We start from the raw sequence: 27,364 nt of genomic DNA, 5'->3' as shown, positions 1-27,364 counted from the left end.
AAGTTAAACCCACATCCTGTGGTGTGCACCAACATCTGTCCGCAAGTATTCGTCAGATAGGCTAAGCCTTCATCGCAAACTCGGCTCTTTGCTGCCTGCCTATAGGCGAAGTGTAATGTACAGTACAGTACGCAGTTATGCAAACGGCCCTCCTATTCGCTTGCTGTTGGTGACGCATTGGAGTTTTGACTGATACGCACGCTCACAGTCGATCGCCGCTGCTATAGAGTGCCCGGACTGGCACCAACTTTTCCTGCTGTCACTCTGCAACTATGACTTTTGCGTAATCGTCCGCCAGGGAACGGGATCCTTGCAGGATCCTGGAAGCGAAGGGAAGGAGAGAAGTTGCCTATAGTGCTGGGGCGGGGAAAAACGCAGCAGAGACAATCAAGTGATTTTAAGATTTTTTTTTTTTCTTTGTCAGAATTACAAGTCCAGAATCACTTGCGGTAACCCGGCGGTGGACGCCCCAAAGCAGGGAATGGTCTCAAAGATGAGTCTAATGTCTGCCTTAGACACAAGTGCCTCTGTTTACCAACCGGCGCAACTTTTAAACTGGGTTTACCTCTCTTTACAAGACACCCACCAGACTAGTGCCTTTGATGCTTTCAGACCAGAATCCAACTCTTCCCATCCGGACCAGAACTACAACAACAAGCAGCCGCTTAATGATGTCAACTCGTCATCGCTCAACTCCAACTATCTCAACAACTTCTTGCATCTTCAGAGGATCGAGGTTAGACTCATATTGAATTCATTCTTTCCCCCTATGGCTTTAATAGTTCTAGTTGTATTACTTTAATAGGCTACTATGTGTGTTTAGAGGTCCTACGATTAACACAGGCTGTTTGAATGTCCCTGCTTGTCAAAGTGCTGTCAGTGTTCACATCCAATGACAGAACTGGTATGTGGGGCAGATGACTTTTGGTTTAGAAGACCAAAACCTTATTTCTGGTTTTAAAATAGACAACGTGAAATATTTTGCCAACCACTAGTAGTTTTGTTTTTCAAAAACTTTATATGGGTGCAAGTCTACAAGGCACCTGCCAGCTGGTAGGAGGCTACACAAAACACGTTTGATGTAACCACCTTATGAGGTATTTTGGAACATAAACATAGAGCGGATACTAAAAAGGATGTTCGGAAAGCCGAGATGGAATTATTTCATACTGTTTGTGAGTCATGTATGATTTGCTGAAAGCACTTGATTATGGGGTGTAGTGGAACTGCAGAAACCCTGGATTGCCATGATCTTGGTGACCCAGTGGCATCAAAGATTGTCCATGCATCAGAGCACATTTCTATCCATCAGCATGATACTAGGCAGACATTTGCTTTGCATTGGGATGGGGACATATCCATTTGCAATGAACAAATTAAATGCACAAGAAAGAAGGAGGTTAAAGAGAGAGACAGAGTGGGATGGGGAGAAAATACTGGAGAGATAGTGGCATGACAGTGGAGAGAGAGAGAGAGAGAGAGAGAGTGAAAATGAGAGAGAGAATGAGGGAGAGCATTTGGCTGTAACTTTTGTCAGACTAACACACCACACCCCATGGGTAAGAGAAATGCTTTTCTCATTGGGTAAGACTCCGCCTCTCCCTAATTCGTCTTTTAGATGCATGAAATGTCATTATAGAACTGGAATGTCATCACATCCAAGGGCCTACACACAACATATAACAAGATTTACTACGACCATCATAAATTATATATGGTGTGGGCTGAAGAAATGAAGCAATATCCTCATGGACAAGTCATCCTGAGTTTAACTTTAGCAGCTAAAAAGCACTGGACTTTATTTCAGAAAGTTACATTAGTTCCCGAAAGTCTGCGTCATTTAATTATTCCAACCATACATACCATAATAAGAGATAAATACACATGATTTAATGTGCAGTGATTGGCCTACTGCAGTATCCCTAGAACTCTTTTCATATTTGAAAGCATCACTCACTCACCATGTTGCTTTTCAGATTAGTACTTAAAATATCCTAAACTGTATGTTGCTAAGCTAATCGTTAGTTTCTTGTTTGTTGATTGTCTTGTGGTTAATCAGTCAAACTTTCAATATGTGCAAGATGTTGCTCCATTGCAGTTCTTTTGTCCCAAGTCAGGTCTATGTAGAAGGAAGCCTGGTCAATAATTCAGTGACTATAATTTCACTACTTTGCCGGACACGGTTGTGGACACTGTCATTTGCTTATTTCCAGGACTGCCCACTGTATCATAGCGTTTGTCTTCCTGAAACACTTGTCCATGAGTGGTAATTATGGGCCGCTTTGTGTATTGCTATAACAAACCTGAAGTGACTCCAAAAGGATTTGGGTTTTATTATAAGAGGAGTTTGCTGTGGCTATAGTTGGATAGTTATGGCTCGGCGTTTAATTATAGCGTAGTCTGTTTCTGATAGGAATGTGTGGTTCTCTTTGGGCCACTGACACATGCACACGCAGGACAAAAGACAAACAAAGTGTCAAACAGAGTCTCTGTGCCTCAGCATTTTGGTAGTTACGTCTGCTGCATCTGATTTTGACCTCTGTCATATGAGCTCTTTGTGTGGTGCATTTGCAAAGCCATATTACAGCATGATGAAAAGATGCGGTAGGCATTGGGAGCAGAAAATATCCAAACTGCATAGGTATTAATAGGAATGAACCAATGACTATATATGTATTCACAGTCACTGAAACAAACACAACAGTGCACAATATTTACATGCAGTGACCCATTTTGTGTTACAAGTTACTCAACACACTCTACAAAAGCTGTTCAGGATCTGCATGTATGATCCCAGTAAGAATTGAACCCCAGGAGATCATGTCACAAAAGAAAACAAAAAAGTGAGGGAGAAAGGGAAAAAAGAAAATCAGCCACCAAATCCTGCCAGTCTCTGATTTCCCGACCCCCTGGAATATGCTTGGTGCTTGAGGAGATCAACCATAGATTTGATTTTTCTTAGTGCAGCGAGCCTCCCTCTCTCTCTCTCGCTCTCTCTCTCTCTCTCCGTCTCTCTCTCCCTCTCTCTCTCTCTCCTCCTCTCTCTCTCTCTCTCTCTCTCCATCAGCAGCAGCAGGGGTGCACTCTGCGGGGAGATGCACTGCAGTAATTAGGCGGAGGGAGGACTAAGCCCTCCTTGTGCCCTGATATAGTGCCTGTGTGTGTTCGCCTCTGACCGCTGGTGTCTGCGGAGCGGCCTCGGAGGAGTGGCAGGTCCAAATAGGCCTCACACTGGCCACACTGGGCCCCATGAATGCGCAAGTTCACCAGGGTCCAGCTTCTCTCGGCCAGTGGAGTATGTAACACTTCAGGGTTTTTTTCACCTTCACTTTTTTCTGTGTCCTGGAGGTGTGTGTGTGTGTGGTGGGAAGGGGGGGGGGGGGGTACAATTCCATTAACCTGCTTCCCAGGGCTTGAGAGGAAAGAAAGGCATGGCTTTTGTAGAGAGAGACTGTGGATTTGTGTTCTTATTTGATTGGAGAGAGGGAGGCCGGGAGGAGGTCTTTTTTTACAGGAATCTGGGTCAATTGAAAAATCTTTGCAAGAACTTGCAACTAGCATAGTTAATACCACATGTTGCGCTTGTTATTTTTAGCTCAGATCCCCTTATGTCTGTGCTGTGAGAGACACAAAAAGAGAGCAGACATTGCCTGACAGAGTGTGATGGGACATTTACAGATATATACAGGAAAGGTGTTAAATTCATTGTTCTATTGGTAGGAGATTTCCCACAGCGGCCAATCAACAACCAAGCATATTTACCACTACAAACAAAATCACCAACAAAGCAACCTTCGAGAGCATTTCACTGGAGTTATCAAGCAGGCACCTTCCTTCATCTGTGTTTCATTGAATTAGGCCCACGACACCTCCAGAAGGCATCCCTGTCCCAGCCCCTCCACACACTACCAACAAAACCCAAAAATTCTTCGGTCATTCCTCTTCGTTGTTGTGGTTGTTTATGATCCGATCATCAACATAACCACACAAATTGCAAACCCTTGATGTGGGCAGGGCACTGACAAATATAAACAAATTCTTCAGTCAATCTTCTTCATTGCTGTGGCTGTATATGATCCCATCAGCAACATTACCAAACAAAACACAAGCCCTTGATGTGTGCACCCACAAATACCAACAAGTACCAACAAAATACTTGTTATATAGTGCCATATTCAAATACCTACAAATATCTGACCTATACTTCAAACTGCTGAAGCTCATATTTATAGTGTGAGTGTGCACAGTAACCAATTGTGATTTTTCATGGGAGAGCATGATTATAGAGGCCCATATTGTCAGAAAGCCACACAGCCATGATAATTCGCCGTGGCATCACATGCTACTATGAGAAGGCATCATGGATCATAGTCCTCTGTAGGCTACACAGCATCACACTGTTGCAGTGTGGCATAGCTGGCATGCCAATTGTGTGGGCACATTTCAATCATCTGTGTCTCTTCTCACACTCTTCCCCTGTGGTACCATGGTGCTTGTCACCCACAAGGACAATGCTGTTGATTGTCAGGCTAAAACGGTGGTGGGGGGGACCACTGGGGGAAAGTGTGCGACAAAGGTTTTGCTGTGTTCAACCCCGAGTAAAGATGACCACTTCCTCTTCGCTGGACGATGAGTCGCATCTGCAGAGCTGAAATAAAGACTGGCGCTGTTGTGCCAGTGGACAGAACGATCGATCAAAGTGCCTAATATTGTGATGCAATGACTGGTCACAGTTTGAGCACAGGGGAGCTTGAGTTAAGACATGAACAAGGCGTTTGATAAGATTAATCGCAATGACTCAGTCGTGATGAAAGCAATGCACTGGAATTGAAACTGTCATGGTTCAAACCACTTCCTGACTAGTCATAATACAGTCTGAGAATAGAAGCTGCCTCTTAACAAACCATAAGAATTCCTTCATGCTCATATCTGACATGTGCATATCTCCACAAAGTCTCAATCAAACCTTTGAAATCCTTTATGAAATCCTTACTGTCTCCCAGAAGGGTTTTACCTTTATGTATAATGGCACACTTTGTAATCTTTTGTATCTAACATCTTGAATGTTTTCCTACCTAAAGGGCTTGAATAATGGTGTATACAAGAACACCTCACCCTATGGCTCCCTCAATAACATCGTAGAGGGCCTGAACTCCCTGACGGACCACTTCTCGGACCTCTCCCTCTCATCTGAACCTCGGAAGCCCAGCAAGCGACCACCGCCCAACTACCTATGCCACCTCTGCTTCAACAAGGGACACTATATCAAAGACTGCCCACAGGTAAGGTGTAGTCTTTCAAGACGTCTGTTGACTACATCCATGGCCATAGCTGTACCATTAAAAAAACATCTAAGAAGCCAGTTTGTCATTGATACTAATAAACTTGGTCCATTTATTTTTTTATTTTTAGACCAGTATAGCATTATAGCAAAATCACTTAGGGACTTTTCAAAATGGTGATCTCTCTGTCTTTTTAAGACGGCTGCAGTGATACAATAACATGAGACTGTTGGGAAACCAGTCCCAGAGCATTTGACCCAAGGCCTAAAGTCAGATGTATGGCACTTGAAAAAAGAGAGAAATCACGTTCAAAGGGCTGGCCCCCTCTTCTCCTCAAGCCTCTCTTGGTCGTGATGAAATGCCTGTTTATCTAAGTAGTCTGCGCGCTAGCACTAGTCGCGGAACACATGGTTCGAGTTGGAGGAAAATGTCATATCGGATGACACGATTACGATCTAGCTGCGACTTCTGAGCACAAAGCCTTGGTGAAGGTCTGCATATTATAATCACCAGGTTCGAGTAGCCACATAATGCTGACAAATTAGTGAAATTAAGAAGCGTAAGTGTCTTGTTGCTGCAGTTGTTAATGGTCTTGACTTTGGTTTGAGCTAACATCCGCTGTCATTTGAACTCCTAACTCGATAAAAAAAGGAATACGTCGGTTTTCCCAGCAGTGCAGTGTCTTGTGAATGTATTTTGGCGCTGTTTGAAAGGAGAGCTTGAGAGGGTGTCGGTGCCACTAAAGTTGTTGTGTTTCTTGTGGTTGGGCCAGGAAGAGATGTAGAGGAATCCACAGTTGGAATAACTCTGGCTGTTCTCCAGACTCTCTCCACCCCTAATAATTTGGACGGAGTTCCAGTTGTTCTCTGTAATTGAAGACCTGAGAGATTGTGACATACTCTATTAGACTTTTATTCCATTATACAATCTTGTTTTCTTCGTCTTCTCCAAGAAAGAACGCCGATATAATGGCGCCCCACCCTACATCCCATTTCAATTCATTGTACGGCAGGGTTCGAAATGAACTCCAGATGCAGTGGGAACTGCACTCACTCACTGCCTTTATGAAATATGATCAGGTTTCCTGCTGAGCTCGACAAGGTTCACTGGCCTAAGGATGAAAAGACCATGTAGCTCGCTGTAGTCTTTATCAAGTGTTGCTCATTTACATCCTCAAGACTTATTGGTGTTAAAGTGATGGTGTGACCATTAATAAGTTGCAGCTTATTTACTCTGGGAGGGGGGAGATAGGGAAAAGCTTTAGAAAACTTGAGACAACTTTAGTACGTTGTTTTGATGAGTGCAGCCGGCCTGTGTCCAATCTGAAGGTAAATCAAAAAATGAAGTAATTGAACGCAGATGACGTGCTCCAAAAACACTCTTGCACAGGGCAGACTGTATGGATGTCATAGCTTTTCAATTTTGAGGTATTAAACTGTGTGAGCACAACAGTGAGACAATGGCAACAGCTTCGCCAGGTTTCCCCAAAAAGTTTTGGAACGTAAAATAATCAAATCAGTGTCAGCTAACTTGCCTCCTTAAATCGGTCACAATGTACTCATAGATTTGACACCTTCGGAAACTTGGTCTCCAGCCACACTTGCCATCATCGCCATCTGTCTTTTTGATACTTCGAGAGTTATATCAGTCCACATAGATATTACTGATCTTGTTTCCTAACTGGTAAAGCAAGATTGTAATGACACCAGGGTCAAGAATTTAATACCTGATCAGGATACACAATACCAAAAATGTTTATCTGTAAAACACTGTTGCTTTGGATAAAAGTGTCTGGTCATGGTGATGCGTGTACTGTTAGGCACTGAGGATCATGGTCGCTCGAAACGTTTAACATAATAACAGCATGTAGTTTGATTAGACATTAAAAAAAAATCCTAAATGGATTACTCAACTTTTTTTGGTAATTTTTACCTTTTGAGTGTGACCTTCATTGTTGGTCTCAAGCATTGATTTATGTTTGGAGCCTACACACCACCACTAGGACTATAGCTGATCTAAAAGGCACGGATTCATTCTTGCATAACTTTATACACAATACCTAAACTATCTGTAAAATACTGTTGCTTTGGATAAAAGGCGTCTGGTAAATTACTTAGTGGTAATGTACATAAATGTTATCAGCAAGGATGTGAAGAGTACAAAGCCTTCTCAGTCCTACAGACAGTTGGAATGAGTGATGCTTTTGGCCTGTGACTTCAGCGACAGGCTGTAACACAGAGGGGCCGAGCCAAGGAGTGTGGAGCAGACTGAGTGCAGCGCGGGAGGAAATAAAATGCAGGCGTGGGTGTAAAAAATGGAAAATGGCCTCATGGAAGACGTGCTACCAGGGTGCACATGGGTCGTTGGACAGTGATGGAGTGGTCACTCGAGCTTCTTTGCATTTCTGCATCTTTTAATGTGGGATGCGTGTGTGGCTCTGTAGTGTTTTCCTGGAAGACGGCATGTTGGTGGAGTCATCTGTGAGCTCTGAATGTGGGATGGAGCCGTGTTGGAGCCATGTGGTTGGGGTGGAGGATGGAGGAGATCTGGAGTACCCAGCCCCACGTCCCCTGCCCGGTCCAGTGTTTGGTGGCCTTTGTGAGCCTTTTTAGTTCAAGAGTGTGTGTGTGTGTGTGTGTGTGTGTGTGTGTGTGTGTGGGGGGGTATCAAAGCAGGTCACAGCCCCTATAAAAGTAGGAGAGAGCCGGCGGAGGAAGTGGACTCAGAGCTGGCAGGCTTTGCCAGCGTTGATGGAATGCCCGGAACGCTGTCTGTGCACGGAACGGGCACCCGGATTGCTTCAAATACTGCCAGGATTGCCGGGAGTAACAGAATTCCGGGATCGCATGCTTTGCCATCTGCACTGCCAGGCTGCTGGGATCATTGATGTACTCAGCATGTTTCCTTGAATAGGGAATTCTTGAGACTGTGTCGTGTTACTGGTGCATATGTAATTATCTTCACTTCAAGAGTACTGACAGAAGAGAAATAGCACATTAGGTCCTCATTTAGTTCCTATTCTAATGATATTAACAGAGATTGTTGACATGAGTTACCACATAATTGACAGAGAATTTGTTCTGTTGAAGATCTACAAACAGTCATTTTCACCAGGTGGAAAATGAGTGTGTACACAGTTTGTAGTGAACTGTTAATACAGATAATTCACAGGTGCCCCTTTGCTATCTGAATGACTTGCAAAGCTTTACCAGACCAACATAACAGAGAACAGAAATGTTGAGTTAGCTCATTTATTTTTTAGACGGCAATTCCTTCTCATTCTGTAGATGCTCATCAAGGAAAGTGCTTATCAAGGAGTTTTGATGCATCGAGAAGAATTCAGTGGCTACTAAACCATAAGTGGTCTCCAACACTCAAAAGCATGCAAGGACCCACAAATCTGTCCTTATTTACACTGTAAATCATTGATTTCATGCAGTATCCACGAAGAATGATGTTATTCATACTGCCAGCGCAGGGCATACTGAACCTATAATGTAAACCTCAGTTTTTCTTAGCCTGGCTTTAGTACACAGAACACATCCAGGCATTTTCTCTGAAGTTTAGTACAGTATAAGTTGAGCCGTTTACGAGACGGTGAAAATAAATATGTGTGAGGAATAGTTTGAGACATTTTAACGGCCCGGGCTCTGGTCGTCGTACCCAGCTGAACGCGGGGCCTGGGTCTGGAATCCATTTGTGCATTTCTCTGCAGTAGGATGATGATGTCAGATTTTATCATGTGTTGCCTGAGTTTTCAAACCCGGGGCCCATGGACAGGCAAATGCACGGGAGCCTCTTTTTTCGCCGCAACAAAGGCGTCCTCAGTCCCTGAAGAAGGCCCTTTTTAATATGTCCTCTGTAAGATGCCCTTCCTCGGCAACAAACTTCTTTTTGTTCTTGGCTCTGCGGACATTTTCTCATGGGCGTTTTTTTTACTACGGGCGATGTGGCCCAGAGGAAAGCAGGCCTGCACACTGGGTTCTCCAGCCTCCAGCTCAGCTCACCGCAACTCTAGTATAACATAATGATGTTGCCCTCAGAAGTTAATATCGCTGTATTAATACGTCTTGCCAAGGGTCCGAAGCATCTGGAAAAAGGACACATTACATACAGTACACACTGGGTTGATATTAGTGCCCATTAACAGCCCGATGTATCAGTTGTGATGCTTTTTATTGCTAATACTGGATGAGTGACCCTGTCCACACGTTGCATAAAGTGCCCCCAACAACTAATAAAAGGGCTCACTCAAGCGCTTTCCCAATTAGAATGGCTGAACTCTGAAACGGCAGAATTCCTCTGCGGTTCTGACAGTCCGCTGACAGTACGGGCTGGGATTGTGGGAATGGCTGGGGCTAAATAAGGGTCTTATTGTTTGTCTTTAAGGGGCTTGGGAGCGAGAGGTCAGGAAGTCAGCTTGTATTGTTGGGTGCCGCGGAGAAGAAGGAGGAGAAGGAGGGAGGGTGTCTCACAGTGCCAGAGCAGCCCAGCTGATCTCTGCGCCTTCCTGGGTCTCGATGCCACTGCCAGAGCCTGTTCTTGCAGCGCTTTTGCCCCCACCAGAAGTGCGCAAGCCCTCAAGTCAAAAAGGCCTCAATTCGACCGCAAGAATGATAGAGATGTGCACACACAGGCAGAAAGTCCCGTTCCAGGCCCACCATAAACGTCTCTGGACAATGCTGTCAAGCGAAAGAATGCGGCCTCGGATGAGGACGGTGTTTGATCTCACCCCATCACTCAGACCACATAATCAACGAATTACATATACGATCAAAAACGACTCCGTGCTGGAGCTCGCACACAAATCAGCACGAAGGGCTCTCAAGCAAAACACACAAAAAAAAAACCCCCTTTTTTTTTAGTAAATTATCCTGAAGTTTTCTTCAGCAAACTCCCCGTCTCGTGTTTGCATAGGCACTGCACCTGATCTGTAAATCAATAAATAAATGGAGCTATCATCAGTATGGACCGTTTTCTTTGCGAAATGACGACCACATGAACCAGCAAACTTGGAGCAGCGTTGGCCTGCATTGCAAACTGGGCTTCAATTGTTTGCCTTGCTGATAAATGTGTTATCTGAAGGATGTACTTCTGTTGGTTTTGGCAGGCAGCCGTAACTGGAAGAGACAGATAGATAGTCAAACGGGGAGGTGGGGGGAGAGATGGGAAAGAGGAAGGGAGAGATTGAAGGAGAAAGGGAAAGAGAGAAGACAGTGTGAGCGGGAAGAGCTCTGTAGATTTGTGAAGAGGGTTATTAGTGTATATAGTGTCCACATGCCAGTGTCCACCATGGGTCATACCCAACAGGAAGGCTGAGGAGCATGTGGAAAAATATCTCCTAAGTCCTTCCCTCGCTCGACCTGTTGTGTTTTTTGGGAGTTTCAGGGATGGAGATGTTGAGCGCTTTACAGCATGTATTTGGGAACACTCCTGCAGTCATTTTGCCCGAGCACTCAACTTTAAAGGCCATCCTTGGATCCACTCTCTGAAAACAGGAAATGGCTCCGGTTGAAGAGGAGATTTCCATGAGTGACATGTACACCATGTGCATCTTTCAGTGGAGGGCTGGATGTCATTAAATCCTGCTGAAGGTGGTGCAGCTTTGAAACCCAAGTCACCTTATTTTCCCCTCAATATCCTGCAGGGGAAGAGGCTGCTTAATGCGCCATGCTCTGTTGTCAACCCAACTCGTGACTGCTCCAAAATTGACGATGATATCTTCCAGTATGCGTTTGTTTTTTTTAATTCATTTTTATTCTTCCAACTAAATGTATATGTGAATGATTAAACCTGAAAGCTTTGCAATAGTTGCAGTTTCTTTGCCAGTGTATTTATCAGGTCATAGCCAAACCAGAATGTATGTAGTGACCGGATCAGGAAAGAAGAAGTTAAGATAAGGAAGAAACCATGCAAAAACAGTGGAAGGTTCTTTATATACACTTGCTTGCGAAATAGGATTTGGCTGCAGGCCGAATTGTATAGAAGGGGAGATGAGCTTTCATTGGTTCTCATGCAATAAAGCAGCGTCCCTTTGGCATGCAGTCAGCGCATATGCTGAAAAACAATCTGCAGGCCACAGGCTCATGGATCTGGTAGGTGCTGCAGAATCTCACAGCAAGGTACAGCTCCATATCAACTTACCCGCCTCCGCCCCCTCGCCCTCCCCCTGGACCCCCAAAAGCCCCCACCCACCCACACACACTCTCTCTCTCTCACACACACACATATATACACACACACACACACACACACACACACTCTCTCTCTCTCTCTCTCTCTCACATATACACACACACACACGGGGCCCAGACATCCACTATGGACCCTCCCTGAATCTCACACTCTCTCCCAGTGTTTGGGGAATGAGCTACACCACATCTTTTCTCTCTCATTCTTTTTTCATCCCCCTCTTCTTCTTCTTCTTCTTCTTCTTTTTTTTTGTTTATGCCTGCCAGCCCACCTGTCCGTGTCATTCTCTCCATCTGTAACTCAATGCTGGTACACAGCTGCAGAAGCCATCAACCGTGTGTGTGTGTGTGTGTGTGTGTGTGTGTGTGTGTGTGTGTGTGTGGCAAAAGACCAGTGGCGGTATGGATTGTGGATTTACCAGCGTGTCTATACAGTTGTGTCCTCTGTTAGGCCGATTCCAGCTCCTGCTCACTGGAGTCCATGTCTGTGTTACAAAGCACACAGACTATGCCAAGAGGAGTAAGGCACATACTGTAACTCTACACTCTCAGACAGATGTGTGTGTCTGTGTGCCTTTGTGTGTGAGAGTGAGTGTGTGTGTGTCTGTGTGTGTGATACAGAGAGTGAGTGTGTGTGTCTGTGTGCTGTGTGAGTGAGAGTATCTGTGTGTGTGACAGTGTCTCTGTGTGTGAGTGTCTGTGTGTGTGTGTGTGTGTGGTGCATGTGTTTGTGTGTGGTGTGGTGTGGTGTGTGTGTGTGTATGTCTGTGTCTGTGTGTCTATATGCTCAAACTATGTTGGTATTCCCCTGCCCAGCGCAGCGCATTGTATCTCTTGCCTCCCAACAGCTGTTGCAATTCAAACGGTGATAGTGATGCCAGAGCTGATGACATGAATTATATTCAATGTGGCAAATCCTCGGCAGCCAACATGCCCCATGCTATGCTCCCCTGGCCAAAACACAGCACAAACATCATCTCCTATATCCGCCACCGATGAAAACAAGACCAGTGACAGTGGTTAAAAAAGAGTGTTATTGCACATCGCAGACAACACACACTTCATAAACGGAAATTGTACTGTCTGTTCTTTATGTTTATTTGACAGAACTTAATTGTGCTAGCTTTTTTTGTGGTCAATCTGGTTTTCTAAGAGGGGAGAGAAAAACTCACCAATGGTTTTTATGTCGCCATTTTTTATTGGGTAAACAGTATAATTGAGCTTCCTCCCCTTCCTGTTGTTCATACTGAGATCTCCTTTGTTTCCGTGGTGATACATGCTCGTGTATGTGTGAATGTAGTCTTAAGCCTGCAGTGAAACAGTCACCATTCAAATATGCATCAGTGGAGAGTGTGGAATCTAAAGGCAGAGTGGAGAGTGAATCAGCAGGAGTTACGGTAAACGGTTATGCTGTTTGGCCTGCACGACGCACTTAACTGACAAAAAAAGACAACAGCAACAACACTGAGTGCGTTCCCACATATGTCTGGCCCAGAGACAACCGGAGCGTGGTCCCACATAACCTCATGACTTCCTTGTGGTGACCGACCACACTGATACCTACTGACCGAAGGGGAAATGCCATTGTGGAAAACAGGACACAAGTATCGCTTCTATTGGCTGATATTGGGACAGAGGCAGGGATATATATATATATATATATATATATATATATATATATAAGAGAGAGAGAGAGAGAGAGAGAGAGAGAGAGAGAGAGAGAGAGAGAGAGAGAGAGGGAGGGAGGAGAGAGAGATTCCCTACACCCCTTTCCCCCCTGGTGTTGTGGGGAGCACCACAGGTTGTTTTGGTGGGAAAGACAGATGATGGATGGAGAGATGGGGGGACGTACGAGACTGTCGAGCGAACAGACCGCAGCTGTCTTGGGTTTCCACTCCACACACACACACACACACATACACAAATGTGAGTATCTAAATGTGTGTGTGTAGGGAGAGGCACACATAGGCTGGCACACACATGTTGCATGCACACTCCAAACACACAAATGCACGCAGTTGCTTTTGTATATTCCAATGTTGCATGTAGATACCCCTTGAGGAATAAGACCCCTATGCATGCATTCAGGCTCAGGGTCAGTGTCATGCAGACACAGACACACACACACACACACATGCACAGACCCTGCACCAAACATGTGTGAAAACACATTTCCAGATGCAACAGAAGCAGGACACCCAGGTATCTCGGGACAAAGCTGTGGTTTCCCCACACTGGTTCCCTCATGACCCATTGCTGTGCTTTCGCTTTTAAACCCCTCTGATCTAATATTGTCAGACTGCTGCTGCCCCTTACACAAAAAGGATGCCATTGTCAAGCCTTCAGGTCAGGGACCAGGAAGCACTGTTTCAAACAAATCTCCCATCCAATGTAGTGCTGTACGGCACTGTAGTGTCCCCAAAAAAAAAAAAAAAAAAGATTATTTTGACATTACCTGGGAAAAAAAGGCCGTCCGTGCTTGGTTCTCGGTCTCTTTTTCCGAGTTTTTGCCACGACCGCAGGGGAGCGAAGCGCTGGGAGGAAGGCACTGGCAATAATATTAATGTTCTGGAGATTATTTCCCCACCTCACACCTCTGCTCTGCCAAAGCCAACAAGCGATGCCCCAACGGGGGGCGAGGTGGGAGTCTTTCCTTTGCCCCCCTCTTTTCCTGTGGACTCCACACAATGGCCTAATGTCCTATCTCTGCTCAATGATAAGTGACTGAAGTTCAGTAAACCTAGGAGGTTTTAATTACCCTCCACACTTTCATCCAGTCTTACTGGGTAATTAGAAAACAGGAGAAATATAAAAGCAGCCCAAGGATTCGGATAGTACTTCCTTAAGTCAATACGGCCACTGTAGTTTAAACACAGTAATTCCCATTTGATAAGGCTATTGATAAAACCTATTTGGATAACCTGATTTGGTCACAAACCTCTGGTCTATAAACTATCAAATATCGGATGAATAGAATAGTGTTTGCTAACCTTTTCTATCACTTGAATCTTGCCCTGATTCGGGAGCTCGCACCAGACTCAACCCCAGCCCAAGTTACTACCATAATTAGCACCTTACAGCAAGCCCCAACCTCTAAGCCTAAGCCTATTTGTATCGCTGACTGTCAACAGAATGTAAATGGTTATTTTGTGGACAGAGAAAAATGGCCAATGGAATTAAAGTGATACATAAAACTTTAGTCAAAACATTGTCCTCAGCCACCCTGTAACCTGAGCGGGGCTTAGCCGTGAGTCTGCGAGACGGTGTGGTGTTTGGAGCGGGAGACCAACTGTGCCCTGAGAGAAGTGCTGCTGATGTCAGCGGTTATGGCCGCCTCTCCAACAGCTGGGAGCAAATGGAGGGAAGGGCACAAAAGTTAACAAGGAAGAGCTTTGTGTAAGCTACATCACACACACACACACACACACACACACACAGACACACACACTCACACACACACAGACACACACAGGGCCTTCTCTGATGGGGTGGTGTGTGTGTGTCATCGCTGAAAAGATAGCGTGGTCATTCTTTCCATAGCATTGTGTTAATCCTTTCTTGTTTTGTTAGTGGAAAGTGAGAGTGTGACAGGTATTTTAATCACATGCTTCCACGTGAGTGTGCTTGTAGTGTAATCACTTCTCGTTGATCCTTACCAATTATTCATTTTGCCTGCTAAGGAACTGAAGTGCCTTTATTACGATTGTTATGAGATTGTGACACTGTGTTTATCATGACATTAATTAGACAGGAAATAATAGTTGTGTCAGTTAAAACAGTTATGTTTTAAACCAGTTTACCTTTGACTTTGTGTCATTTGTCTTTGATTCCTGCCTGAAATAGCCTCAAGCTCTTTTTACAATGCAAAGAAACCATGAAGGGGTAGAGGCCAAAACCTCTACTTGTCTGGATGTCAACGTATTTTTGTATAGGTTGAAGTACAAGTTGAAATATAGGGTTAGTCTTTTTTTGCTTTAAAGTAGTAGGATATAAAAGAGAGACAGAGAGAAAGAGAGGAGAAGGAGAGAGAGAGAGAAGGGGAGAGAGAACTTTAAAAGGTCTTATGGGAGTTTTGAAATGACCGGTATACATTTAACCACAAACCACAAGTGCTGTATCACTTTTGCTGGTTGCGATTTCTCCCCGTGGGGACCTTGCGAGTGAGTGAGTTCGTCCGCTGAAACCCTGCGTTTGAGCCCGAGCTTATTTATACATGCTGTACTGTATCTGCAATCTCAATGAGTCAACCCCACGGATATTCCTGGCAAAGGGAAGTGGCCCATGGCTGGAGTTGAATGCAGAGTCAATCAAACAGAACAACTCCTTTGCTGCTCAATTCGTTTTCTGATAAACAGACGCATGCACGCAAAGCTTTAAATCATTTTTGGTCAGTTGTTCTTATTTCTTCAGGTGTATTTTCTGGTCATTGGAGTTGTTTGTGATTGCTCATTAGTAGTGATGTGTTGATCTGTTGAGAGATAAAGCCCAGTGGTACAAACGTCAAACCAGAGTTAAACAAATATTTTTTTCTTTGATGAAAGGAGTAAAAATCTACTTCAAAAGTCTGGATAGCGCTGAACAGGTATGCTGACAGGATTGAATGTCTTAACAGTCTGACAATCCAAGGACACAATTTGTGGTAATTCAAAGCAGAAATTGGGTTTCCGCAAACTTAAAATGACTCCTCAGAACTCCTCAGTACGGAGTTTCTTGTACTATTCGCATCTATTCAGAACTAATATTTTCCTGGCAAGAGCTACCTGGACCTGAATAAATACAGGTGAGCTCTCACGAGAGAGAGTCATGGGTAAGTTACAGACAGTGCCATGTTACATGCCTCAGGAGCATCACCCCAATCCTTGTAAATCAAACGCCCGCGTCCGGCAGAGGCAGACCTCCCGAAAGCTCAAGTGCTTGTGTTGTCTTCCTCCTAGATTCCCGTCTCCCCCCTTATCTCGAGTGCACATCTCTCCATCCATTTATCTCTCCCCTTGTTCTCCCCTCCATCCCTATTTTTCACCACAGCTGGGCCTCTCTCTCTCCGTCTCTCCCTCTCTCTCCGTCTCGGTCTCCCTCTCTCCCACTCCGTCTCTCTCTCCCTCTCCCCCCCCCCCTCTGTCTCCCTCTCTCTCTCTTAGCTAAGCCAGGTGGGAGTGGGCCAAGCTAAGCCAGAGAGACGAGGGAAGCGATTTGGGGGTTTGTTAGTGCGGAGTAATTGACCACATGCTATCCAGTGCGTTAGGCACTCTCATGTTCGCCTGCCAGGCCCAGAGACCCGCCCTGCAAGAGAGGGGAAGAGAGAGAGAGAGAGAGAGAGAGAGAGAGAGAGAGAGAGATCCGAGGGTGGGAGTTTCAGCTAGGAGAACTCCATTGTTTATCCTGATGGTTTCCAGATGGATGGTGAAGAGGTGGGGGTTGGGATGGTGTAAAGGGGGGGGGCATGATGGTGGTGGTGGTGGGGGGCAACCTCCTGGGGCCCTGGCTTAGCAGGAACCAGGAAGTGGTCCAGCGCCTATCTGGATCTCACTAGAGGAAAGAGAAAGTGGCTAGGATTTACAATCACTTAAAAAAAAAAACAGTTTGAATAAAACAACAAGCAGTAATTGTGATCAGTTTACCCCCATTCTGCTTGGGAAATGTGATTTGACAGTGCAATCAGCCTTTTGTTGAGCAAGAGCACAGTTGTTGCAAATTACACTTTGTCTGATTCTCATGTTAGTTTGTCAGTGTGTTATGGTAGAAGCCTTGAATTCACGCCTGTTGCAATGGCCCACTGAGATTGTTTACGTCTCTGCATGACTCAAGGTGTGGCTGTAAACAGTTATATTTGATATGTTTATACCTTGGCATTAAACTCTACCGTCTTTGCCCACACATACTACACACACACACACACATACACATACACACACAAGTGCAGATAAGTGTTATCATGCCTAGTAAACTGAACACAGCAGTCTTGCAGGGTACATTTATAAACAGACGAAATTAAGCAGTTTAGAACCTCACTCTGCAAATGAAACCCCACTGTTATGCAGATGGTGGTGAGATAAACCAAACATAAAACATCAGTCACGTTTAATCATGATCTGTTTCCCCCCCTCTCTCGAGCAGCTATTGTTCACTTGAAGTACACACTGGACACAAGTGTACTACCACTTCCTGTATTGTTCTTTTATATCCTTATATCCTATCCTTCCTTCTTCTATATATACTTCTCAAGTATTCTCCATCCCCTGACAAAGTGCTTTGTTTTTATTTCAGCTGACATGCCCTCTAGAGCAGTTCACAGATCTTAATCTGTACACTGATACACTTACATCCATACTCCTGTTCTTTTGATTCCTTTGATCGTGCGGTCTGGAAAATGTTACACACGTGGAACAACGGAAGATGGCACCGGGCACAAGATGTTTCAACGAAGTGCCCAAGCGGCGTGCCCTCTGCTCTGCGGCTGGAGGGGACGGGCGGGTGCTGTCTTCCTTTCTCATGTCTCGCGCCCGTGCTCTCAACCCCCCCCCCCGGGTGGCGCTGGTGGAAACTGTGAGGAGCGCGAGGAGAGCGATGCCCTCGCCGGCGACCCGGTCACGGCTCCTGTTTGTTTTGCTGCTTTCGCAGTTTCCTTCGGCAGGAAGGCTGCGCTCAGCCTTGTCCGCCTGGGTGTCACACACTCTCCACAATCACACATGCAAATGCTAACACACAGAGATTACCCTCACACACACAAACACACATACAGAAACAGAAAAACTATGCACATGCAAATGCAAATGCACACACACACACACACACACACACACACACACACACACACACACACACACACACACACACACACACACACACACACACACACACACACGCACAGTGCCACTGGCTTTCATACCCTTTTTCTCTGTGGAGTGCTGTGGAGGATGTTAGTTCTATTCTGAGGTGGACTCCTGCAAATTCTCTGTGTGAATTAATATGTACACATAAAAACAGACACACACACAACCACTGACAGACACTCACAGAGAGTCTGCAGGAGTCCACCTCAGAATAGAACTCACATCCTCCACAGCACTCCTGTGTGGTCAAATGTTGCAACTACACAATCTAACCACAGAGTTATATCAAAGTGGGAGTTGCAACCAGTAACAATCTGGTTATCAATCCTTGTCTTGTTATGGTATGTTTGTAAGATGGCACTGCAGACTCAAAACTGTCAAATCTCAGCTGCCACAGCATTGCCTGTGACCCCACAAACTGATCCAGTGATAGGCATCAGTAAAAAGCACTATATTCAACTGCAACATGGGCTCACTGGTATTTCTGAAAGCACAGTCACTTCTGCATTTAATATTAGGAGAAGAATTAACCAAAAATAGAAAAATATGTAATAACGTTGTTGTTGCGCAAGACATTCACTGTCCGGCAGGCAATCTCAGTATTTGTGTAAGTTACACAGCTTAGGTGACCAACAACTGCTACAACAACAGCACAATGCTTGATGACATTTTATCCTCAAATGTACCTTTATAGATCCTATATATTGCATAATATATATCTTAGGCGTCACATGTTCTCCAAATGGCTAAATGAACACGTTTCATTAAATTGCTTATGGAAAGGAATTGACCCCGATCGGCAGCATAACATGAAGCAGATGCGGCGAGATGACTTTAATTGACGGCGGGGCCTGGACACTGGGGCTTTGGTGCTTTCTCGTGTTCCACTCATGTGTGCTTCACCTGGCTTTGATTTCCTAACACACACACACACACACGTACACGTACACGCACACACACACACACACTGCTCCTCCACCCATTGTACCCCAGAACCGTATTGCAGGCCAGCTGGGGGAGAGATGACTGCGTTTCGGAGGTATTCACCATATAGAATCGTAGCCCCGCTCTGATTGGTGGAGTCTGTCGGGGCCTTGGCCCCCTTTATGGCCTCGTGGGAGCACAGCTGGGAAGGGAGGGCGTCCAGTTTGAGCCCTACGCTTCCAGAAAAATAGAGAAAGTGCCCCTCCTTTAGCTTTCCTTCTCCTGAAAGAAGGGGACTATGAACCATGACGGAGTACTCTGTGCCAGCCATAGCCGTACCTGCCAAACTCTTAAAGGTTTGGGTTTGCTTTGGGCGTGTTGTGGATCGGTTGTGGCGTTGTTGGAGAAACAGGACAGATAAGAGTTGAGATTAAAAGGTATGGAGAGCTTCAACTTATCTCCTGATGAGCATTTTGCAGCACTATCTCAGCTGCGAGTAACTTATGAATGCTGTGTAAAAATGCAGTTATTTGCATTGTGAAGACAGCTTTTGAGCCCCCAATCTCAACCTCCCTTGAATGACAGAAGAATGCTTCAAAGGGGGTGAAAGAAAATAAAGGAAAGAAAGAAAGAAAGAAAGAAAAAAAAAGACAGAAACCTACATACCATTCCCCGATTATAAACTGCTTGACAAACATTTCCCCGCTGACCACCAGCATGAACGTTATCAATTCCTGTCATAATTCAGGCCCAGCTCGCGCACACACACACACACACACACACACACTGGCTACCCTCCAAAGAAACCAAATATGTCAGTCTCCTCTATTTAAAGCCCCGGCGAGAGAAGTGCTCTGATGTATTCATTAGCCGTGGAGCATCGCGCTAAATAAACACACGGTCCAAACTCGACCTGGCTCGGTGGGGTGCTGTCGTTGGGATTGGGTAACAGGGTTGGCCCGGGTACATGCATTCACTTGTTTTTTTTTTATTCCGAGCATGTTTACCTCTAGTTTGTTGCTGTTTATTTTTGGAAAGTGCTGCCTCCTTACCTCAAAGATTTCCCGCATTTGTTTAGTTTGTAACTTGAGTTGTTTTCTCAGGAACGTCCTCAAGTGTTCAAATGCCCACCAACCTTTTGGTTCACTTCTGAAGATTCAGAAGAATTCTGAACCATGTATATCTACCTGTTAATCATCTGTCCCCTGAATGCTAACATGCTACATTTATGAAAATGGAAGAATTTGGACTCTCGTATAATGATCTCATTGTTCACTCTTAGCTAGCCATACTGTTGAAAATAATCATAGCTATGAGGCCATGGTAGTCTCCTGACACATGTAGGTCACTCCTGTGTCAGATTCCTTCCAGGGTTGACCAGGGTTAGTCCATTCTGTGTAAACACCCAGCTTAGCTAATGCATAGAAACTCCCCAAACCCCTCCTGACCGAGTATCTCTCCAAGGCCTTACTGCAGAAAGGGGTGTTCAAGTTTTTGCAAAGGCTTCCTCTTCAACTCCCCCAATGAAATACAGACTCCCTCTAAAGTAAAACAGCAGATGAGATGAGAGCAGGTTTAAGACAAAAAAGCGCTTGCTTTGCTTTTTGTGTTTACAGTAAAAACTGCTAATCCAAAACAAAGAAAACGCCTTAAAGTTTCTCCCCAATCTCCTGGGGTTTTGAGGACAACTGTTAGTGAAGCCACCCTCCCTCCTCTTCCTCCTCCTCCTCCTCCTCCTCCTCATCAACTCACCTCTGTCTGTGAGGTAAACACAAGAGAAAGTGCTGGAGGAGAAGATGAATACTATATAATACTAGTGATATGTAGGTTGTGTTGGCAGGCTGTGGGTTTGTTTTGCTGCCGGGGCCCCCACCCGGCTCCTTGGTGAGTGCCAAGGCCTAGGGCGAGGCAAAGCGGCTGGCTGGCTGGCTGGCTGGCTGGAGGCGCAGTGGAGCTGTGTGAGCTCAGAGCTTAGGGCTCAGAGCAGCTGTGTGTGATTACGCTGCACATTAGTCACAGGGAGCAGCAGCAGCAGCCCTCCGTGACTCGGCTCCGCTCGGCGCTCAGCTCAGCTCAGCCTCCCGGGCCCCAACCCCTCACACCAACCCCCAGATCTGGACTCGGTTTGAGGGAGAAGGGGGAGGTGGTGGTGGAGGAGGAGGAGGAGGTGGATAAGGGTTGGGTTGGGTGGACAGGGTTAGCGATGGGGGCTCCCAACTCCCAAACCACTACAAGTACAACTAGGAAGAAAAGAAAGAGGGGGGGGGCAAAGATTTCACTGGCTTTGACTTTGATATGCAACATGGACCCCTGACATGTCAAGATCTTAAGAGACTCCCCGAACCACCACTGAGCCGGACGGGAGTGCGTGCGGTGAGCGCCTGCGGAAAGCGGTCGAGGCTCGTGCGGTTTGTCTCTGAAAACCTTCAGACGAGGCACGTCTAGGCTCTGGCCTCCGCAGCAGCAGCAGCAGCAGGTATCCTTCTCTGAGACTGCCCTGATGGGAGATGAAACGAGCTCGGCCCAATGGGAACCATGTGGGTTCCGTGCCTGCCCGCGGGCCCAGATGGGCTTTGTCAAACACACTGTTTTGCTCAGTCTTGATATTTTGCACCGTAAATATCAATGGAGAGGGTATTTATCTTAGTATAGTGTTACAGGGAGATTTACTTCAGCTGAAATCTTTCACAGTGGTCTTTCAGCAGTTACATCACTCTGGTTTGGCTTCCTGAGGCCTGGTGAGCTTGATTCTGTTTAAAGGGATATTTTAAAGAGGAGCGTAATCGTTTAATCACAATCATATCAGGCAGTAAACTTCTTCTCCTCCCAAATGCCTTCGCCAAACTTTCATAATCATTTCCGTCTTGTGCTTGCTTTCTAGCTTTCAATACAGCTTAGCTGTGTTCTATCAGCAGGGTTTAATGGACATGTTTACAGTTATTAAGAACATAAGCATACAAACACACAATACTGACCTGGATGTTAAATAACCAATCATTCTAGTACACTAGGATGCTAGTGGAATCCCAAGCTTGTTATCCTCCAACCTCACCCTACCTCCAGAAAGATAAAAGTAGATGGCCAAAGTCCTTCCTCTAGTGAAACAAAAATGATACCTACTGTAAGGGTACCTGTGAAAAGGAGTGGCTTCTTGTTATAAGAGAGTGACATGTACTCGTACTGTCATTGGGTTCTAGCATTAGATACTTGCAAACGTATACTGCTTGAGATCCTACAGCGAATTCCAGGTTCTTCCAGAAAGATAAAAGTAGATTTGACATGTAGCATGGCCAAAGTCCCTCCTCCAGGGAAACAAAAATGATACCTAAGGGTTCCTGTTAAAAGGAGTGGCTTCATGGTATAAGAGAGTGACATGTACTCCTACTGTCATTGGGTTCCAGTACTAGATACTTACGAACGTATTGCATGAGATCCTACAGGGAATTCTAAGTTCTTTTGCTAAACTTGAAGACACTAAAGACGCTAAATGGACAGAACCAGAAAGAAAACAAACAGGAAATGCAACCAGAACCAGAAAGGCAACAAACAGGAAAATGATGTATGTATGACTTTCTCTTCAGCTGTTGGCTTCAGGGGTAGATACTTTAACTGTTGGTCATTAATGATACAACAAATAAATGGTGTCAGTTGAAATAAACGAGTCTGTTGACAAAATGGAAAGAGATAAATGTACCGGTATGCTCCAAAGCAAGTTTTCAGATAAAAGTTAAAAAGTTAAATTACCACATAATTACCCTCTTGTATTTAGTGAGACACTAGAGCAGTGATACATTGGAGAGGAAACAGAAACTGACTTTAAACAGATACACTGGGGACTTATAACTCTTTGAAATCGACACTACTGGATAGAATTAGATTCAGTTCCTTTGATACTTGGTGAAGAACTTTGGCTCCAGAAGGGGGAATTTGAAACACAATATCCATAACCAATCTCATCCAAATGTCATTACCGTAACTCTATTATTTGTAAGTATGTTTATAATACAGAACACCTCTCTACTCCTCTCTCCCTCTCTGTCTCTCTCCTCTCCTCCCTCTCTCTCTCTCTCTGCGTCCCAAAGGCTCGCCCCAAAGGAGAGGGCCTGACACCATACCAGGGGAAGAAGCGATGCTTTGGAGAGTACAAGTGCCCCAAATGCAAGAGGAAGTGGATGAGTGGCAACTCCTGGGCCAACATGGGCCAAGAATGCATCAAGTGCCACATCAACGTTTACCCTCACAAGCAGGTATGTGCCAGTCTGTGAATGTTGGCATGGAGGAAGTGCCAGTGTGTGTATGTTGGCATTGAGGAAGTGCCAGTGTGTGTATGTTGGCATGGAGGAAGTGCCAGTGTGTGTATGTTGGCATGGAGGAGCCATCAGGACCAGAATGACCAGTGACATCCACAGGACAGGATGGTGTCCTGACATCAGTGGTGACGCTGAGCCAGGAACAGCAGTGTATTAACTTGCAATAGGGAGCACATGCAGAGATGAGAGAAGTCCAGGACCTAATCTAAATGACATGCAACATCTAGTCTTAAGTCTAACGTGTCCAACACATGGACCATTACTGGGCAATACACACACAGAGACATATGCATACTATAGTGTATTGTATATGTATACAGTAGTGTATGTAAAGATTTTGTCAGTCAGACTTTGTCTATCGTCATGTTGTATTCAGCCTGCATGAGCATATACTGTATATATATAGCATAGACTTTTTTATTTTATTTCTAAGCCAATTCTCAAAAGCTTCACTGAGTTTAATTGTTGTGTTGGTACATTGTTTAGTTTGGTCTAAGCTGATTTCAGTATTGCATGGTTAGTTTGACACTGCGGGGGTTCCCCTCTCCCCAGAGGCTTTAAGCCAGAGCGCCTTGTTTCTGTTCTTAATTGCAGAGCGCAGCAATGTTGGATAGGGGCTCTGTGTGCATTTAAGACACTTCAAATGCCATGACATCATCACTCATTTTAAGTTGCTGTAGGCATCTATAATCAGCCCATGAAAAAGGGATTGGTACATTTGGGCTGCCTGCTAACAATTACATGGAGCTGGGCACCAATGGCACGCTATCTGTCAGGGAAAATAGTGGACCTCTGTGTGCAAAAAAACAACATATATTGTGAGCGCTGCCATTACCCCCCATTCTATTCAAATGTGGCATGTTCCTCATTTCCAGCAGGAATGATGGACTGCTTTGCCAGGAAACATCTGTGGACACGCATATAGTCTTTGCAACTTTAAAGCTTTTTTTCTCCCCCCCCTTCCTTTTCAAAAGCTTATTTGAAACATGAGCTGTCATCATTAGTATCCAGGATACCACCCATATTTCCACTGATGTCAAACACATGAGATACCACTTGGTGCCAAGCCAAGGTATTCAACTTGTTTGTCACTAATAGAGAAACCTCATCAAAACACTGTAATAAGGACAAGCTGCAAAAGCTGCACGCTTACGGCCCAGTGGGAAGGATGACTCTCCATATCGATATGCCGTCTGCTGTCTAATATCTAACACTATTTGAGGTAAAGCGACTTGAATTAGCTTTGCGGAAACTTACAGCCTTGCAACGACGCCAAGCCTTGGGAGAACTGTCACTCACCACTTCAAGCGTGGGGTCTGCAGAGAGCGTTTTGGCGTTGTTTGGAAAACAGGCAACACAAACAGGCGCCTGCGAAAGGCTAAACGGTTAGCCATTAGTTAAACACACTTCAACAATTAGTTGGATAAACTTGCACGCAAAGGCGAAACGCCAATGCGCTGTTGTGTCTTTAGCAAACGCGCTTAAGAGGAGAATAACTGTTTATATGACCCTCTGGTGAACTAGGCCTCGTAGATTAATGGTATATACAGAGAATCTGGAAAGAGAAGCGACCAAGACCTCAAGACCATAAAACCTTCAGTCACAGTAGGGTTTGTGGATCGCATCAATGTTGTTTGTCCAGCCAAAGCCTGGCGATCAGTGCAGATGTTTGACCTGGTCCCCTCTTGTCAAAATCAGTGGGGAAGACCAAGGACACCCCTAGCTTAACAACCTGCCATGAATCTTTCAGATTGAAACAGAGATAAAACTGTTTTATGTCTTATCTCTGTTTTTTTTTTGCGGATGGGATAATGACAGCATGTGGCTTTGAAAAAAAAAAAAAAAAAAACGCTTAGATAAGTTATAAGAAGTGCTTTTCTGTGTTATCATGTAAAGTTGTCTGAATTGTCTGAACATGCCATGTAAAAGATAATCTATCTGTTGAATATCTATTTGTGTGTAGAAGTTGGTATGAAAGTTTAAAAAAACAAATATTTTCTTCATTACCGTTATCAGTAGTAACCAGTAGTAATCAGTAGGCTAGTAACAGTAGCAGCAATAACAACTTGATATACGAGTAGGCCTACCAGTGTTGACTCTTTGTCTGTTTCTCTATGTCAGCGGCCATTGGAAAAGCCTGACGGACTAGATGTGTCTGACCAAAGCAAGGAGCATCCCCAGCACCTGTGTGAGAAGTGCAAGGTTCTGGGCTACTACTGCCGGCGGGTGCAGTGACCTCTCTAGCCAGACCTCCCCTGACCAACCTCTACTACCCACAGGCAACAGCGACTGTTTTACTGTTTAGATGGCGGTTCAGTTCATTCACTTGTTAATTCAGCTTTAATTCATCACCTTGATTTGTGTGCAGTTTATGTGTGTGCAGAAATTATGGTAGCACTACCTACAACCCCCAACATGCACAGACAGACATATATGCAACACATATACATGCCAAACACACACACACAGTCAGCAGGAATGAAGTAGGCCATAATAGTGTTTTCTCACTTACTTTGTTTACAAGATCACTCCTCCCACTTATCTTTAACCTAGTGAAGGTGAAGGCCATGTATATACTAAGTGCTATAATGGGTCACAAGATGCCTTCACACAGACATTGGGTCAGTAGCACATCTTTTCAACTGTGAATCCAGAAAGAAGGGAGAATGCAGAATCAGTCTCCTCTATGCATGATGGAACAGATATTTATTAAGTGGTCTCTTTCTGAACTTAAGACCTTCATTTTGTGCAATTGCATTGTTTTTAACCAGATGTATATCTATTTTTAACCATCTAAATAGGTCTTTAGAAACTACTGTAGATTGAAGACTTTGTAGGCTGGGCAAATTATATAGGGTACGTTAAATGTAAGGAATTTGATATACTCTCTTAGTGTACCCAAAGGCTTTCATATACGATATTGTATGTTTGCATCCCTTTCTGAACCATACAGAGATCTTAGTATAGAAATCATAATCACATGTTCTTGTGCAATATTCCTAAGGGTTTCTAAGGTAACTCATAAGGCAGGTCAGCCGCAGGACAAAAATAGTGTGCATTTAAATGTAACCCCCAACAGATGAGAACTCAACAAATATTCAACATTAGTATGTCCGTCATTGTAATGACACAACGAGAACTGCTCACATTCCCTTAATTGTTAGAAGGTAGCTGTTTGGGATGCATTATTGGAATCAACTAAACCATTCTTACATCATAAACGAGTAGTATTTCAACATTAACAAAAGGTCGAACCACTTTCTCTACTACATGCATCCTGAGCGAAATAATAACGTCTGTCCTCGGCCCTATGTGGGTCTTTTACCAAAAAAAGACAGTCCTAGCATACTATTTGCATGTGCTTCACTGGCATTGTGTTAAACCTAGAAACTGTCTGAATGCAGACTAATTCATTTCAACCCTCAGCAGGGGGTTATTCAAAGTATATGGTTTAGAGACAAACCTGGGTTAGGTTAACTAGTGATACATCTCTTTAAAAAAAGATTATCACTATGGCTTTGTTTTGTTATAGTTAGCTTGCTTTGGAGCCATGGGGCTCAAAGTTAACCTAACCAAGTATGTCACTAAACAAGGTTCTTGAAACACTTCCATGCCAGTTTTCTATCACTTAATGTGTTGGCTAGCCCAATTCCTATGCCCTCAAAGAGAGATAAATGTCTAGGCTCTCTTCTACGTGTTTGATTGGTTTTTACTTAAATATGATGGAATCTACCTGTTCTTCCTGAGATTTTAATAAGGCCATTAAGGCATTCTTTCAGTCTTTGTGACACAAATTGTAGCTTTTAAGTAGCACATATACTTGACTA

The 27,364-nt window shown here is 44.6% G+C and overlaps 1 protein-coding gene across 1 annotated transcript; it reads left to right on the top strand.

Annotated features, from left to right (window-relative positions):
* The first annotated feature begins 163 nt into the window (after nucleotides 1-163).
* On the top strand, nucleotides 164-25,943 carry zcchc24 (zinc finger, CCHC domain containing 24). The gene is made up of 4 exons (XM_048234091.1): nucleotides 164-736; nucleotides 5,082-5,282; nucleotides 23,310-23,474; nucleotides 25,659-25,943. The coding sequence occupies exons 1-4, from the start codon at nucleotides 482-484 to the stop codon at nucleotides 25,770-25,772; spliced, it is 735 nt and encodes a 244-aa protein (XP_048090048.1). The 5' UTR covers nucleotides 164-481; the 3' UTR covers nucleotides 25,773-25,943.
* Nucleotides 25,944-27,364: the final 1,421 nt, after the last annotated feature.

The sequence above is a fragment of the Alosa alosa genome, chromosome 22, assembly GCF_017589495.1.
Source record: "Alosa alosa isolate M-15738 ecotype Scorff River chromosome 22, AALO_Geno_1.1, whole genome shotgun sequence".
Taxonomy (NCBI): Eukaryota; Metazoa; Chordata; class Actinopteri; order Clupeiformes; family Clupeidae; genus Alosa; species Alosa alosa.
The sequence above is the reverse complement of the archived record's forward strand: the minus strand, read 5'-3'. Positions and strand labels throughout refer to the sequence as shown.

Excerpts from the sequence above, each read along its gene's own strand:
- zcchc24 (XM_048234091.1), top strand. The coding sequence starts at position 482 with ATGGTCTCAAAGATGAGTCTAATGTCTGCCTTAGACACAAGTGCCTCT. Across the intron at positions 5,283-23,309 it reads ATATCAAAGACTGCCCACAG|GCTCGCCCCAAAGGAGAGGG; the intron begins GTAAGGTGTAGT and ends TGCGTCCCAAAG. Across the intron at positions 23,475-25,658 it reads ACGTTTACCCTCACAAGCAG|CGGCCATTGGAAAAGCCTGA; the intron begins GTATGTGCCAGT and ends TCTCTATGTCAG.